Source organism: Nelumbo nucifera, chromosome 3 (assembly GCF_055504915.1).
Source record: "Nelumbo nucifera cultivar China Antique chromosome 3, China Antique-T2T, whole genome shotgun sequence".
Lineage (NCBI taxonomy): Eukaryota > Viridiplantae > Streptophyta > Magnoliopsida > Proteales > Nelumbonaceae > Nelumbo > Nelumbo nucifera.
Genome location: NC_142651.1, coordinates 43932756 through 43950234, shown reverse-complemented (window position 1 = coordinate 43950234; position 17479 = coordinate 43932756). Strand labels below are relative to the sequence as shown.

Below are 17479 nucleotides of genomic sequence, written 5' to 3'. Positions count from 1 at the left end.
TATTTCATGCCTTCTCAATTTCCTCTGCAGTCAAGATTTTGGTTATTTCAACCAAGAACTGACTGTAATTACTAACAAGAGGCATAGGCATAAGATGGTTGCTGAACAATGTATTAAGAATGTTGAATTAGATTACCTCCATTATCAAAATCTATGATTTAAACACATGAAAAATGTTATTTCAAGAAATAAAAATCATAAAGAAAGAAATAGATTTTGAACAATCTTAGAATGGGCTGGTCTGGTCTGGTCTGATTTTCTGATCAAATGGATGGGCTGGTCTGGTCCGATTAACCTGGCCTGGCTTATGGCTCAGCTAAAAGAGGGCATCTTGATGCAAATGAATCAACAGATTCCCTCAACCCAAAATACGGAACCACTAAGGCAGCATTTGGGGGGTGGGATTTTTGAAGGCAAGAAGCATTTCATTCATTAGCTTGGTGATAAATCAGAAACAAGAGTGGAAATTTATAAAGTTTCTATTAGAGAATAAAAATCTATTCAGGGACCTCACCTAACATATTAAGCTTTTAGGTTGAATGGTTCTTTTGAGTTTACTGTGTTATTCCCATTGATGTGTCACATTCCTAAGTTCTAACATTCATAGGCATTCATTTCGTTTCTTTAATTCTCATTGCGAAATGCAAAGCATTTGTCAACACAAGTAGACCAAAGAATAATCTCGAGATTAGTAGTTTAGAATTAATCTTTGGTAGAGTGGAGACTGAAGATGAGGAGCTGCAATTGCCTTGTCTTGGTCTAACAATAAACAAACCCATGCCGCTGTTGCATATGACAAGACTTTGTTTCCTTTGAACCAGGGATTAACAGTTCAGCTACAGCACCAATGATGGTACTTATGAGCTGCACTTGATGGCTGTGTTAGGGGCTGATCTGTTTGACCAATGATAGGACCCATGTATTGACTGATGTGGAGTGTTATTAATGATTAAACAGCCCCTAACACAGCCATCAAGTGCAGCTTATCCAGCCTCCAAATTGTGTAAAATCCAAACAGGCGTTATGCTTCAGTCCTTTTTTTTATTACAATAACCAAACAATATCGCAGAAAAATAACTTTTCCATAAGAAAAGGGTGGCGTAAAAATCCCCTGTCCAAATGTTGAAGAATAACCTTTCCCAATGACACTGTCAAAAGGGTTGTGATTAGGTCACAAGCTATGCTTTTGAATAGAACGGCACCCTTTATGTACCTTTGATCTTCTTTTCTTTTTTTTCCATCTATGAAGATGTGCCCCAAAAAAGTGGATGTTTCAACGACTATTCCTCCATATTTATGTTGTCTCCCTCAAATCTAAGCAACAGTTTGTCATTCGCTAAAATTTCTTTTAATACTCCCCATTATCAGTCCCAGCCAAGTAAGGTTTGGTTAAAATCAGGGTGAACACTTCAATGAGGTGGGGAGGGGCAGAGATCATATTAAAGGGCCTATTAGATATCTAGGAAAGCCTGGACTATCTGTTATCTGGACTCTGGTCTCCGGATGTTGACATATTTGATGATGATGATTTTGCAAACAAATAATGACTTAGTTGAAAAATGTTGATGACAACATTAGGTCGTAAATTTATTAACCGACTAGGTAGTAGAACAACATTTGATTAATTCATTCGTCCATTTATCCTAGTGCAATCTCTCTCTCAATTTATGTTGGTAATGGTAAGTTTTTTGGTATTCTCGGTTGCTTACAAATAGTAGTAGTTTAAATAAAACATGCAATAATAACATGTTGACATGCTGTGCAGTTGGTGGAGGAAGGCTTTGAAGGGGTCAAGCATTTATTTTCTTACTTTACTGTCCTTAGAAAGAAGAAAGAATGTGAATGTGGTCGGGAAATTTTAGACAAAGGATTTGCAAAATTAAAGGAGATTTCTTCTTTAGACAGCTTATGAGCTTAACCTATTTGAGACGGCATCAAGATCGAGTATCCAATGTGTTCATTTATCCTTCAAAATTTTATCATATATAATAAATAGCTTTGAACTGTCCATGGGCTAGCAAATTATGCTTGTAAGTTGTAACATTCATCCTCCCATGACGTAGTATCAAATCCTCCACATGTTATTCAACATGTACTACACTCTGATCATATCAAATGGCTCCTTGGCTGATCAATTTTTGTTCGGAAAGGTACAGAAAAGTTCAATGCAGATTTCTGATTTCCACTGTAAAGCTATAAACATTCAAAATGTATAATCTATACGTTATATACTAATGCCCGCCCATAAATTGGCATCAATTACAATCTGACACCTACCTCAACGATATTTTAAGCCTATAAATTCTGACCCTGGGCTGAACTGTCATTCTCCCATTTTTGTTTGTTTGAGATAGAATATTTCGCCTGGACGTGGGTTGTAAAGTTCTTCCATCAACTCAACTCCGCCTAATTTTACAACTGTAAGCCTCAAAAGGCTGCCACCGAAATGCCGTTTGCAGTTTTGTTTCTAGTGGCTCCCATTCCACAGTCGAGAACAAGGCCAATTGGGGAGGTGGGTTTGTACATAAAAATTCTTTGGTACCAGTGCCACAGATGTTCAATCAACATCATGGGGAGGTCGTCTAATGTCTAAACATTTATCAGGATTTGGTAGGAATTGTCTTTTGAGAATTTTTTTTTTTTGGATTGTAGATTTATCATCTATGTCTCGTGAATGCTCTCACATTCCCACCTTGTGTAGACTCTAGATCTCTTGTCCACAAGAACTCCGCCCAAGCTTACCCACAATACACTACCATGCAGAACATCTCCCCCTACATAATACCATGCAGAGAATGCAATGTTCCCCATGTGTGACTATGATAAATGTAAGCAGAGTTCTTGTGGACAGAAGATCCGGTCTCAATCCCACATCAAAGAGGATGGTTTATAACTTAGCCATAGTTCTGAATCTCAGGACTTTGCAAGAATAACTTGGTAATATTAGCTTCAACTTTGAAAGATCATAGTCATGGATGGTTTATAACTTTTATGTAGGAATTAGGGCTGTAATCGGGTCCCGATTATTTAGAATTTAAATCTGAATCCCATCGAATCTAGGGGTTTAATCAAACTTGTAGAACCCTAATATTTTATATATCACATCATGAGTCATTGGGTTAACCAAGTGGTCCGGACCATCTGATGTGCGTGACCACCCTTCTCAGGTTGGTGATCTGTCTTGAGTCTGACAGCATTGGAAATGCAATACAGCACTTGGTCCTGGAAGCAGGTACAGGAATGTGGTATTCCATCACATCCTCCAACAAACCAAACAATGAAAGTAACTTGCATGCATTTTGCAGCAACATAATATAAGAAGAAAAACCATACAACCAAGCAGAGTGGACATTCCATTTGGCAAAGCAATGTTCAACTACAGTTACCTGATAAACCAACTAAACATGTTTTCTAGTTAAAAGCTACATATGATTCCTCATTTCAAGCTCAAGATAGTCGGACAAAATACTAAGCAGAGGCAGCAGCTTCTTCCTGCAATTGCTTGACCTTGGTGATGTAGTCACCCATTGCTTCCTCCTGAGATTTTCCTGTCAAGAGGGAGTAATCGTAGTGAGAAATTAAATGCATCCCAGAAGAGACAAAACACAAAACCAATTAGATGTTCTGAGGTACATGTACATCCCATACCTTCAACTGCCTTCCAAGCATCCCACTTTGCCCTATCCCTCATGTTAAACATACCAGGGCGGCCTACAGAAAGAACAGTCATAAGTTATTACTTAAACATCAACAAAAGGTAAAACAAATCTCTGAATTTTCTATGCCACGAAAATTCATCCCAGTGTAATGAAACCTCGGCTTGGGAGTTGGGATATATACTTGTTTTATAAATAACTACAATAATTTATTATCACTTGACTTGTAGAAGAAGAAAAGCTCATACTGGTGTTCACAGGTCCAACAGTTGCTTGCTTATACAGCCCATAAAGAATGAGCTTGCTTTCATTTGTTGTAGTCTCTGGGAGGGTCTTTGCCTTCTCAGCATACTCTTCAAATTCCTCCTGCAAAAGGGCCAAGACCAGTCCGTCAGAAACACGATGTTGTAAGCTGAATATGCTATGATACAAATCTGAATTTGTTTACTTGAGGTGAGAAAAGTCTGTCTAAAACCAAATTAGTAATTAAAATTTCCTAGGAAGAAACAACAATTATATACGGCTGTGGCACACCTTTCATGAAACACTAATTCTGAAAAAAAATGGAAAACGTATGTTCACATTAAGTTTCAACAGGCTCCATCAATAATAAAATAGAAGCACCACGGGATGCTGTATTTTCATAGATTAACTATTCTCATGGTTGCTTCCTATGTTCAAACATAAACAATCTCAAAAACTATTAGTACTTGGCTGAGCATAGGCAGGTCAAGACATCAAACCATAAGTTTCTGAGCAACAATTATATCGGCATGTGCAGACATTGGTGAGGTAGGTATGAATTAACACTTCCACATGGCAAGTTGATGATTCTAGTTGTCCTGGAGAAAAACTAGTCCAGCAAAAACTGAAATTGACTTGATTAGCTTGTACTATTTTTTCATATTATAATATTATATACAAGATGGTGATTTAATAAAGGACTCCTCGCATGAAGAGGAACTTTTCTAACAAGAGATCTTATGTAAATTCTACGATACCAGTTTGTGAAGTCCAGGTTGCTAAACTAAACTCGGGTCACATGCTTGTACACCAAATAAAAATAAAAGATTAAATTGAAAATAAAACAGTTGTTACAGAACAAGATTTGTAAACATTAGAATCGATGTAACTAAAAAATGTTTAAGCAAGAGCGGACGAATCTCAAGAAGACTGAAGCGTGGACATTGCTTCACCCAAACTTGGAAAGATTCACTGACTCAATCTAATCTGTTGTGTATCAACTTATCTCAGTCCAAAGTTTAAGCGACTTTACTCGTTTTAAATTGAACCATCACCTTGTGGTACTAACAAAGTCAACAAAATGTTCATGAGGCAACAGAATTTCTCCAGCATTAAAAACCTTTTCTTAATCAAGATGGCTAAAAACGCCAACTAAATCCTGATCTTTCAACTCATTCATATAACGAAATCTCAAACCAAACTAGAAGCACAGAACTCCTAAAGATGCAGAAAAACTCAATAAGCGAGCCAACTCCAAATTTTTTCTGCCGTGGCTCTATGATCTAATCTGTCTATCAGGGATTGCCCGTCAACTCCAAAAATTCCTGATCTTTCAACTCATTCTACAATTTTTTGAAGAATACAAATTTTATACAGAACATTTTTATTCAAATATTAAAATTTTTAACGACGTATATTGAGATTCAACATAAACTGATGGACCAGGGCAAAATGCCTGTTTCAGCATATCGATAATCATAATAGATCAGGAGAAAAGTTTATGTAATCGAGATTGAGAACATATAACTTATGCAAGAAACAAAGAAAGACGGCCACTAACACCAAGAAGGAGACAACTAAGCTATGAATTCTCACTGTATCTTACAGTAAAACAAATGGCTCTATGATCTAATCTTCGAACACAAAATGCAGTACAAAATGAAGATTAACGGGAAAAATAAAAGCTCATTATAGATGAACGGATTGAGGAAGCAATAGAAATTTTGAAACAGAGAAGGGACGAACCTTCATACCCATCTCGTCCTTCTTTCTGCTTCACTCGTATTCGAAGGCAAGAGATCGGAGATGCGTGCTCTACTCTGTGTGTCGAAGCACTGAAACAGGGGGAGGTATAAATATAATGATCGTACGAAACGAACCTAAGATTTCATAGTAAATAACGTCGATGCCACTGTCCCAGTGCCAGTGGTATCCATCCCTATTCGGGTCGTGTAGCGGCGGAGTTTTCAAAGTTGGAACGATTCCTCATTCCTCATAATTGCCATGTGAATTAGGCCCAGAAGCCCACCCACCATTTCTAAAGCAAATTATATTTCTTTTCTCAAAGCTAAAGATATCAATCATGGATTCATGGCTAAATCTAAATCTTGGATCTGGAGCACATGACATGAGTTCTATTATATGTCATTTGGAGAGTGGGGAATGAAGTCATTCCTAAGTCCTAAGGATGTCAAGACCATTGCATGAGAATCACACGGAACTCAGCCTCACCAACCATGCCAAGGGAAGACTTCCCTACAGTCTACACTACAAATTAATGGTTCATACGATCCAATTTCAGGTTTTATAAGATGATTTCTCATCCTCCAATATCCCGGTGGAAGTACAAATATTGCTAAAGGAGAACCCTATTGGGCCATCGACAATTAGGGTGCAGAAATCAGAGCCCTAGTCCAAGGTTTAAAGGCAGCCATTAACAACAACACATTTGTATTAAAAATCTACAGGCTGATCAACTTTTTGCAAGACAAAAGCCAACCAAGAAACTGGATCGAGCAGCTCCATGGCACACACATGAGAAGGTTTTTGTCTACTTTTGTACATATAAATAGAAACTACAATACTACTGCTCATACATTAGCATATCTAGCATGCGAACGTCAACTTAGGATAATATACAACTCAACAGCATGCCAACATGTATAGCTTTCTTTACCTAAGTAATGGATTGGCTGCCTTCCCTTTTCCAATATAGGCAACTTTTTGCCCCTAATATCAATAAAAATAACATTTCTCATATAATAATTAGAATGAGATAGCTTTTTTGAAAAAATATCAAATAAGGCATTAGGTACTGTTGATCATCTTCCTCCTCCTCTGTATTCATACGAATGGAATTTTCACTAGAAACTCAAAGAGGTTTGGCAAACGGATTCGTGAGAAACTTGTGATCAAGCTGTAAAAGAGAATGAGAGAAGAAACCCTTTGCCTGCTTTACTACTTACGTAATGCAAAGGTTGTATTGCAACGAGCTGTCGGTCATTCTACAATCCAACGAGCTGCTGGAAATACCATACCGGAAAAAGATTCTTTTCTACAGCTCGTTGTCATTTGTATAGCAAAGGTTATTGAATCCTGCCGAAAATACGACCATGCACGTGAGAAAAAACTGACGATTTATCACTAGGATTCTTGTTTTCTATCATCATTCTTTAAAAGTTCCATTCACTGAATACAGAGGTAGAAGAAGACGAGCAACAGTGCCCACTACCCTCCACTACCCTTGTCTGATATTTCTCAAAAAATCTATCCCGTTTTTGTTATTATATGAAAATATTATTTTTTTAGGGATAATAGCATATAAGGGCAACTTTTATACCCTAATATCAACAAAGTAATATATTTAAAAAAAATTAAAATTAGGTTAACTTTTTAAAAATAATATCAATTAAGTGTAAAATCACCATTCATCTTCTTCTTCTTGCAATCTGTTCAACAGCGTCGCCCCTGGCTGCTACTGCCTCCGGCTATCTCCACCCACCTCCGCTTCTACCTCCAGCAACGTTGTCGGAGGTGGGTGGAGGCAAAGGCGGCGGCGGCGGCGCTGGTAGTCATTCCTCTACCCAATGCCACCACTTCCGTCGCCCACCGTCGCCTTTGTCACCGCCCACCTCCGACAACGTTTCCGAAGGCGGAGATGGTGGCGTTGGGCAAAGGAATGACCACCAGCGTCGCCGCCGCTGCCGTTTCTGCCTCCACCCACCTTTGGCAATGTTGCTAGGGCGGCGGCGGCCAATGGGTGGCGGAAAGTGGTGGTAGACAGAGGCCGACGGCGGCACTGTTGAACAGATTGCAAGAAGTTAACCTAATTTTTAAATTTCTTTTAAATATATTACTTTTATTGATATTAGGGTCCAAAAGTTGCCCTTATATACTATTATACCAAGAAAATATATTGGATGGTTTCTTTGCTGACTTGGCAGAAAGGACAATGTAATTCAGATTGGGGTAACCATTTCACACATTTGTTTCGGGTGAGCACTCCATTCCACACTAATTTCCAAACAAAAACCATACATCGATAGGGGATGTTCAGCTTCCATATCTCTTTCCAAATGAAGCGGGCTTGTGAGGAAGATGGCTGTTGGGTTTCGAAAGATTTGTAGGTTGACTTGAATGTATAGATCCCCGAGACGTTACTCAATAAATTTATACAAATAAAATATTTATAATAGAATAATTATTTTAGTATTTAAAATTCATATATTTATAATTTTAATATATTTTTATAAATTATTAATTGATATTTTAATTTATACTAAGTAATAACATATTTATTATTTATAAAAATAATTATTTTTACAAAAATATTCAAACAAATAATATTATATTGTATCTATTAAATACATTAATTTGAATTTATATAAAAATTATTTACTATTTTAGAAAAATTATTGAAATAAAAGTGTTAATAATGTAATAATCATTTTAGTAATTAAAAATTATGAATTTTCAATATTATATGCTTTTAAAAATTTTAATATATAGATATGAAATATTTTAAGTTAACATTATATATTTTATAAATTATCAATTGATATTTTGATTTATATTTTATAATAACATATTTATTATTTATAAAAATAAATATATTGTTTATCAAACATTTCAAAATTTAATATTTGATTGTTTTTTTTTCTTAATGTTAAAAGATAAAAATATTAAAATAGAAAATAATTGATATAGATATGAAATATTATATGCCTGAAGGTCTCTCTCTCTCCGGCCCCCATTAATTGTTCACCCAATTTGTTGCTTTTCCCTTGAAATTAAAGCTGGTCGGACTGGAATAGCTGTCTGAGTGACTAACCCAACCGCTCCGGTTGTTAACAGAATTGGTCAATACTCAATACAGCCGCAAGGCGCAAGCCATAGATGTAGGTAACCCATCTTACAAAGAGAACCGCTCCCGACTCTGACAAGAGACAACCCACAAGCACCAAGCAACCCACCATGTAACTTCAATCTTCAAAGTCAGGCTGTAAAGCTCCATTCTCCTAATTAATAATTAATTAATTAGGGGAAATACGGATCCATACTATGTATAATTTTTCTACTTTATTGAAATATATTAATTATTGGCCCATTGCCCTTAATTAAGCTGGAAGTTTGTAAGATAGAATTTGGGCTTTTTTTTTCTTGGTAAAAACTATTTTATCAACAGGTAACACAGTTAAGCCCATAAGCTATTTGTGTTGTTAAGTCAGCCAAGAAAATACTAAACGAGTTCTAGGCTGAATGAACATCCAAAAGTCCATTGAATTGATAGTAAAACCCGGCAGAGAAATGGTCTGAAGCATCTGCATCAGCTCTCCTCTCTATTTGGAGTGACCAACTAAACAGCATTCCTTTACCAAAAACAAAGTAAACAGAATTCACTGTACTTCAATTTAAATTAGTATTTAATCCTCTCGGATGTATAATGAAATTGATTATCTGTTGAAATTTGTTTGGAGCAATATGCCAACTTCAGAAATTAAAGCGTTTGGATATTCTCCATTAGACTTGTTCATGGGCCGGGCCAGGCCAGGCTCGGGCCGGGCTCGGACCGGACTTTTACTCATCATTAATGGAAATATGTTAGGCCCGAGCCTGAGCCCGGTCTGACCAATGGGCCTATAACTTGGGTCCGAGCCCAGCTCTGATAAAAAGCCCAAAGCCCAAGCCCGAGCCTGAGCCCGAGGCCCGACCTAATAAAAAAAAATTACAATTTTCCCTATTCAAATTAGAATTAAAAATTCAGAAGGTTTTGTTTTTTTCCTATTTAAATGAACAATGGGCCTACAAGATGGTTTTTTCCCTTTCTTTTATGTTTTAAAACACACTTTTAGTTTCTTAAATAAAAAAATTTATTCAAATGGACATAATCACATAACCCTTTTTAAGTCTAATTTTAGGTCGGGTCAGGCTATTTTGACAAAACTCGAGCCCGACTCGAATTTATTGCAGGCCGGGATTTTTTGCTCGAGTTTAAGCCTACGGGCCTATAACCCGGCCCATCGGGCCACCCAGCCCATGAACAAATCTAACCTCCATGTTGGGGCAACATGCCATCTATTACGATTTCTGGACTTATCCAAAAACAAATTCCAAGGAAACATAACCTTCGTATTCAGAAACCAATCTATGATTTAGGGTTGTTCACGGGTCGGATTGGGTCGGTTTACTGGGGTTTTCCCAACCGACCCGACCTGGTCAAGTTACCTGAGATGGAAATCGAAACCGACCCAGTGTTAAGCAAAACCGAAGAAGCCTAGAAGGAAATATCTATTCTAAAAACTGAAAACTGAAAACTGAAGTTTTTAAGATATTTTCTGGAAATATATTTAAAACTGAAATATGTATTTTAGAAATATATATATATATATATATATATATATATATATATATATATATACATACATACATACATACAAATGTATTGGAATTATATTTTCTGGAAATATATATCTGACATATTTCAAAATATATATTTTTTAGATATAGATTTTTTCAGATATTTTGATTTTTATGCAAAACCGAAACATCTTTATTTAACAGTTTTAAATATAAAATATATTTAAATTAAAACCAAAATATATATTTAAATAGATTAGGTTTTTCATACAAAACTGAAAACTGAAGTTTTTAAGATATTTTCTGGAAATATATTTAAAACTGAAATATGTATTTATATATATATATATATATATATATATATATATATAAACAAAAATATACATACAAATATATTGGAATATATATTTTCTGGAAATATATATCTCACATATTTCAGAATATATATTTTTTAGATATAGATTTTTTTAGATATTTCAGTTTTTATGTAAAACTGAAATATCTTTATTTAACAGTTTTAAATATAAAATATCTTTAAATTAAAACCGAAATATATATTTAAATAGATTAGGTTTTTCATACAAAACTGAAGTTTTTTGTTAAAATATATCATCATTAACCGGATTTTTTTTTTCAAAGCTTAAACTTAAACAAAACACAAATAAAATATATCAACTTGTAGCATGCATTAAATTAAAAAAATAAATAAATAAATACTAAGCTTTGAATGATTGAAGTTGAGACTTTGAGAATGAGATTTGAGCTTGAGTTGAGAGAATGAGAATTTTGAGAAGATGGGAGTTGGGAGAGCCAAGTTCAAATGATGTCTTGAAGTTGAGACTTGAGAACTTGAAATTTTAAATTTTTTATTCGTGAGTTGAGAGTCAAATTGTATTAGAGAATAGAGATTGTGCTTGAGTTGAGGGGCTAAGGGGGGCGGACCAAGTTAGAATTAGAATAGAAGACAAAAGTTATCAAGAAAATAGAAAGTCAAACTGTTTTATAGAAAGAATGCTGAAATTTGTATATTTCAAGAAACTTTCTAAGTTTTAATCGAAGTAAAAAATGACACTTAATTCTAATTGTAATTGCCTAATTGGTTGCCTATTTGGTGTAACAGACTATAGAAACTAGGATAGAGACAACTTAGTTAAGTAGGAACTAGAAGACTAAGTTAGGTTGTAATTAGGAATTAGGATAGAGGCAAGTTAGTTAAGTAGGAACTAAGTCGGTTCGGTTCGGGTCGGTTTTGGTTTTCACACAAAAAACCGAAACCAACCCGAACCATCAGTTTATGAATTTGTACAACCTGAAACCGATTGGTGCTTATGAAAACCCGACCAACTTGAGTTGGGTCGTCCGGGTTGGTCGGTTTGGTTGGGTTGGACCTTCTTATGAACAGCCCTACTATGATTTAGTACATTGATCTTTCATATAATCAGTTCCAAGGTCTAGTTCCATTGTCCATCTTTGCCAATTTCTCAGAGCTCAGTTATCTTGACCTCTCATACAATTACCAATTACATGTCAAAACAGAATCTCCAAATTGGACCCCGTCTTTCCAACTTCAACATCTGCATTTGGCAGCAGCCTATAATCTCAACAATCACAGTGGTCGCCAGATTCCTCCCAACTCAACTTGCACTACTCCTTGGATTTATCTCATAACTCGCTTCCAGGGATCATTCCCCCATGGCTGATGTATAATGGTACTTCAGTCCTGTTGTCTTTCAGATTGGCCAAGGGCAACACTGTAAATCTACTCCTGAGATCTGGGGCAGGACCGAGGGACTCAAGCCACCGAAGACAGAAGAAGCCGAGGACTAATGGCCAAGGTGGGCAGCTTCCATGAGGACCGGAGACGCTGAGGACTAGTGGTCGAGGAGAGGTTCTTTGAGGGGTTGTACGAGTCATCCGAAAGATGCAAGGGAGAAGGTGTTAGAGGCCTCGGGTGATAACCACATTTGACAGCCAGTTAGGGTAATGTACCTCTCGAATGAATCCAACATCGAGCAAATTATCAACTTTCTCTCATATGGCCTTCCAACGCTCCGGTGCAAAGTTTCTCATCGTTTGTCGAACTGGCATAGAGCTTGGGTCCACGCTCAACCTGTGAGTGATGACCAAGGGGTCAATTCCAGGCATGTCAACGGGACCAAGCAAAGACGTCCGCATTAGTTTTGAGGAAACTTACCAGTTCAGATAGGCATTCTTGGGGAAGGTTGGACCCGACACAGATTGTTTTCTTAGGTTCGGCCTCGTCCAGGGGAACCGAGATGAGATCCTCAGCCGACTGGCCTCGGCTCGCTGGCTCCTCCCTGAGGTCAAGGCCCTCTAATGGCAGTGCTTCCTTGTTCTTACTTTTCAGCGCTGCCATGTAGCACTGGCGTGCAACTTTTTAATCCCCTCGAACGACTCCGACGCCGTATTTGGTGGCGAACTTGAGGGTAAGGTGGTAGGAGGACATGGCTGCCTTGAGAGCGTAGAGGGTCGGCCTCCCCATGATTGCATTGTAGGGTGAGCCAATCTTCACAACCAAGAACTCATTCATCCTTGTCACCTGTCGTGGCTCAGTCCCTATTGTGACATGTATGGTGATTCTTCCCTCTGGTCTGACAACGTTCCTAGAGAAGCCAACTAGTGGGATGTCGACAGGTTGGACGAGCTCAGGCGCTATCTTCATTTTCTGGAACACTTCGTAAAACAGGATGTCAGCCGAGAAGCCACTGTCGACGAGGATCCTCTTTACTATGAAGTTGGCAATGACAGCTGAGATCAGGAAGGCACCATCATGGGGGATTGTGAACCCTTTCAGATCCTCGTTTGTGAAGGCAAGGGATTCCTGATGCTTCGGCTTCTTGGGGGCAGGCCCCTGGATGTTCAACTGCCTGGCATAAGCCTTGGAGGCCGATGCCGAGGCCCTACCCAATGTTGTACCCCCGACAATGACGTCGATGACGTCGGCTGCTTTCTAGTGCTGTTGCTACTAAGAGGACGAGGCACTAGCCTCTTCTCCGAAGAACTGCTTAAGGTATCCACGGCGGATGAGGAACTCTATTTCATTCTTCAATTCATAACAGTCCTCTGTATCATGGCCGATGCCACAGTGGTACTTGTAGTATTTCTTCGGATTCCCCCTCTTGGGGTTCCTCTTCATCTTCTCTGGCCAATTCATGTACTTCTCTTCACTGACTTGCATCAATATCTGGGTCCAGGAGAAGTTGAGTGGCATGTATTGATTGTAAGCTAGGGCCGAGGCTGGTGGCTTCTTGCTGTCCTTGTTGTTGTTGTTGTTGTTGTTGTTGCGGTGGTCTCCACTCTTCCTTTTCTTCTCCAGTGCCCTACTATGGCACTCGGTTCCCTCTCTTAGTTGTCTCCGGCCGAAGCCTCCTCGACTACGATGTACTTTTGCGCCTTCTTGAGGAATTCCATCTTTGACTTCAATGGGGTCTTGGCAACTGAGCACTTCGGGGCCGAGCCGGGGAGGAGTCCACTGATGGCAGCGTGCATGGAGACCATGGGGTCGAGATCTCAGACCTCGAGCTTTTCTTTCTTGAAGCGGTCAATGTAGGACCGCAGACTCTCACCCCGCTTCTGCTTGATAGACATCAGTGAGACCACACTCTTCTGGCATCGTTTACTACTGATGAAGCGAGCAAGGAATAGGTTGGCGAACTACTCCCGTGACTTGGTTGACCGCGACGGGAGGCTGGAGAACTATTGATGAGCGGCCCCTTGAAAGTAGCCTAGAAAGTTCGGCACGTCAAGGCGTCGGAATACCCATACGGGATCATGAGTGCCCTAAAACTTTCCAAGTGACCTTCCGGGTCTATGTTCCCATTGTACATCTCTAGCACATGAGCTTTGAAATGTTGGGGGAGTAGTTTAGAGATGATGTTCGGGGTGAAGGCGTCCATCCTTCCTGTCAGATTGCTCTGGTCGGCCGAGGCGTCCGCTCAGCTTTCTCTAACCTAGCAGAGTTCATCCTTGATGGCTCTGATCTCATCTTGTAATTCTGTAATCTGAGGATCGTGTGGAGCTTGTGCCCCATCCTCGTCTTCACGGGTGCAATGGTGGTCGGTGTGAACCCCAGAGTGTTCTGATGTGGGACTATGCACCTCCCGTCTGGCCCGGTGATCATTTAGGATGTCACGAAGATTCGAGACCTACGGGGGAGAAGCGTGACGCCTGCCCCCTACCCTTGAGTGGGCGCTATGGCGGGCAAACTGCTCACCTTCATCCCGGGGGTTCTCCCTTCTACGGCAGTGGTGCTACTCGGAGGGTTGGTGATTGCCATCGAACTGAGCTGCTTCTTCCTCCCTTCAGTTGGGAGGTCTCGTGCTTCTCTGTGTCGGAGCCGAGGGCTAGTGGTTCCATGCACTCGCGCCATTCCTGGTGGCTTGACACCCCAGCGGGGCGATCACCTCGAGGGTGACCTCCTGCCTGCTGAGGATCGACGGAGTCGAGGGTTGGTGGTTCTACGCTTTGCGTTGGCCCTGGTAGCCTGATGCCCCGGTGAGGCGGTCAGGTTGGGCGGTCACCTCGGGGGCGACCTCCTGCTTGGGGGCAAACCTGCTCAACACACTGACTGTGGTAGTCCAGATGGTCGAACACTGGAATTGTTCGTTGGTGACCAGGTTCTGTGCGTTCCTGGTTCTTCATACCATGCTGATCGGAGCTTAGGAGAGTTCTTCTAGACTTAAGATGAATAGGGGTGTGCCTTAGCAACGCTCCCCACAGACGGTGCCAATTGTTGTCGCTCGGATTGGCTAAGGGCAGCACTGTAAATCCACTCCTAAGATTTGGTTTAAGACCGAAGGACTCGAGGCACCGAAGACCAAAGTAGTCGAGGATTAATGGCCGATGTGAGCAACTTCCATGAGGACCAGAGAGGCCGAGGATTGGTAACCGAGGAGAGGTTCTTTGAGGGGTCGTACGAGTCGTCCGAAAGATGCAGGAGAGAAAGCTCTGCAAGGGAGAAGGTGTCAGAGGCCTCAGGTGAGAACCCAAGGCGGAGACTCTAACGGTCAAGTTAGTATTCGCACACAAGAAGAGGAAGGGAATCCGGTATAGACAAGGCCCCAGACGAGGTCACTCGCAAGCACTAAATCCCTAGTAATAAGAATACCAAGAGTCTCTTAGGTTCGAGATCCTTTACCTTGTAGGAGTTACTTTGTATTTATACTTGGAGCTGCGTGGAGATCGGTGGACTCGGATGAACAAGATGCGAGACGTAGACACGGTCACCTGGCGAGGCCACGTGACGTCCCGCAATTGGGCCTGCGAGGTCCGGACAGAGAAGCCCTGCATGTACGACAATGGATTCCGGCTGGCACCTATTGGCTGCACACGCGTCAACCCAGCATTGACTTAGCCGAATGCGCCTACATCAGGTCCTAAGCTTAAGGAACAACATGTTGAGTGGTTCATTATTTCCAACATACCAGAATACATCATCAAGGCTCATTAAGCTCGATGTTTCCTGCAATCATTTTACAGAGCCTCTTCCTTCCAACATTAGCAAATTCTTTCCTAATTTATACGAACTTAACATGTCAACAAATGGTCTTCAAGGTAGCATTCCATCATCCTTGGGCGAGATTTCCGATTTAGAGCATTTAGACCTGTCTAACAATCAACTGACAGGAAGCATGCCAGATGGATTGACCACAAATTCTTCACTGTGGTACTTGAATTTATCCAACAACAGCTTGCAAGGTGACATGCCACAGCTCAGATGGTTACTACTTCAAGGCAATGGCTTCATAGGAGTATACCATCATGCCTTGATAATCTGAAGGCTATGTTTGGTTTGAAGGAAAAGGTAGGAAAAGGAAAGAAAAGATAGGAAAATCTATACAAAATATAAAACTTGTAAATGTTTCCCTGTCTTTCCCTTCCTTTTCCTACCTTTTCCTTCAAACCAAATATAACCTAAAATGTTAAAAATAATCACCTATCAGGCACAATTTCAGGTGAATTATTAGTCCATCTAGGCATGAGAGTGATGAACCACTCAATAAATCACCCATTTCTATCCGTTTGTCATCGCTGGGAGGCTCTATGCTCTTCCCTCAATAACTTCTTCGGGTGTGTGTCAAAAACAAGCTAAGTGCCCTTTTATAACAACATCCTATTATGTGCAATAAATGTTAATAGGAACGCTAAAGTGCAACCATTTGGTTGATTGAGTCAAGCCCCTCCCGATTGAGAGAAGTGTATCACTGGTCAAGGATTTTGCCACTTGGTCATCCAATCTATACCAAGTCAAATGACTTATCATTGACTCAGTATGAGCTGGAAATAGGATCTAATAAAGATTTTAAATAATGGATTCTGTGTGCATAAAAAATGAAGAAAAAACACTTTCATAAAAAAGAACAATTAAAAGAATATAATAGAAAATAGATAATTATAATAATATAATTAAAGAAGAAAAAACTTCATTGTGAGTGCAAAAGTGTAGCACAGAGATTAACTTATTTTCCATCAACACGTGGCTTGTCACATGGCCACTGGATTGTCCAACACAAATGAGGGCCTATGGCCACTCTACCAACAGGGAGTATTTTTTTGGGTGGAAACCAGTTTGAAGGTTCTATTCCAGAGAACTTGTGTCGAATGAGAAGAATGCACTTCTTGGATGTCTCTGGAAATGGGTTTTCCGGGAGCATTCCATCTTGCCTCAACAACAACCCCTTCTGGAAGAACAAGTTTTCAAAATTATATCTCTTGGGTCCCAATTGATTTCACCATAAAAGGCAATTCATACTCTTTCCCGGGAATTCCCCTCACCTTAATGACTGGTATTGATTTGTCTTCAAATAAGTTGACTGGTACGACGCAGTATTCCAATTAATCTGGGATATCTGTCTCAGCTTCGCTCCTTGAATTTGTCACATAATTTTCTCCTAGCCCAAATCCCCAAAGCCTTTCAAAATTTGTCAAGCTAGGAAAGCCTCCATCTCTCCCATAACAACTTGACTGGAGAGATTCCTGTTGAATTAACAAGAATGGAATCGATTTCTATTTTTCGTGTTGCTTTCAATAATCTGTCCGGCAAGATCCCATTTGACGTCCCAGAAAAGGTAATCAGTAGTTACACCGGCAATCCATTTCTTTGCGCAGAGCCATTGGAAAGAAAGTGTCCAGAACCAGAAAGAGATGGCCATGACCACAACGATATTGGGAGTAAAGAAGATAAAGAAGGAAAAGGAGTCTTC

At 39.7% G+C, this 17479-nt stretch overlaps 2 protein-coding genes across 2 annotated transcripts; both read right to left on the bottom strand.

Moving 5' to 3' along the window:
* Window positions 1-3315: 3315 nt before the first annotated feature.
* LOC104612875 (acyl-CoA-binding protein-like) lies at window positions 3316-5802 on the bottom strand. Its single transcript, XM_010280501.3, has 4 exons — window positions 5646-5802; window positions 3905-4022; window positions 3649-3711; window positions 3316-3548 (listed from the first exon to the last, which is right to left on the bottom strand). The coding sequence occupies exons 1-4, from the start codon at window positions 5655-5657 to the stop codon at window positions 3469-3471; spliced, it is 273 nt and encodes a 90-aa protein (XP_010278803.1). The 5' UTR covers window positions 5658-5802; the 3' UTR covers window positions 3316-3468.
* A 6852-nt stretch (window positions 5803-12654) lies between these two features.
* Window positions 12655-14646, bottom strand: LOC148801166 (uncharacterized). The gene is made up of 3 exons (XM_088900331.1): window positions 14491-14646; window positions 13264-13461; window positions 12655-13128 (listed from the first exon to the last, which is right to left on the bottom strand). Exons 1-3 carry the CDS (start codon window positions 14644-14646, stop codon window positions 12655-12657), a joined length of 828 nt encoding a protein of 275 aa, XP_088756457.1.
* Between the last annotated feature and the right edge of the window lie 2833 nt (window positions 14647-17479).

Coding starts and splice junctions, on each gene's coding strand:
- LOC104612875 (XM_010280501.3), bottom strand. Junction 3,712..3,904: donor TGTTGGACCTGTGAACACCA/GTATGAGCTTTT, acceptor TTCTTTCTGTAG/GCCGCCCTGGTATGTTTAAC. Junction 3,549..3,648: donor TGCTTGGAAGGCAGTTGAAG/GTATGGGATGTA, acceptor CCCTCTTGACAG/GAAAATCTCAGGAGGAAGCA.
- LOC148801166 (XM_088900331.1), bottom strand. CDS start 14,646: ATGGCGCGAGTGCATGGAACCACTAGCCCTCGGCTCCGACACAGAGAA. Junction 13,462..14,490: donor GGAGAACCCCCGGGATGAAG/GTGAGCAGTTTG, acceptor TCCTGGACCCAG/ATATTGATGCAAGTCAGTGA. Junction 13,129..13,263: donor AGCAGTTCTTCGGAGAAGAG/GCTAGTGCCTCG, acceptor TTGAACATCCAG/GGGCCTGCCCCCAAGAAGCC.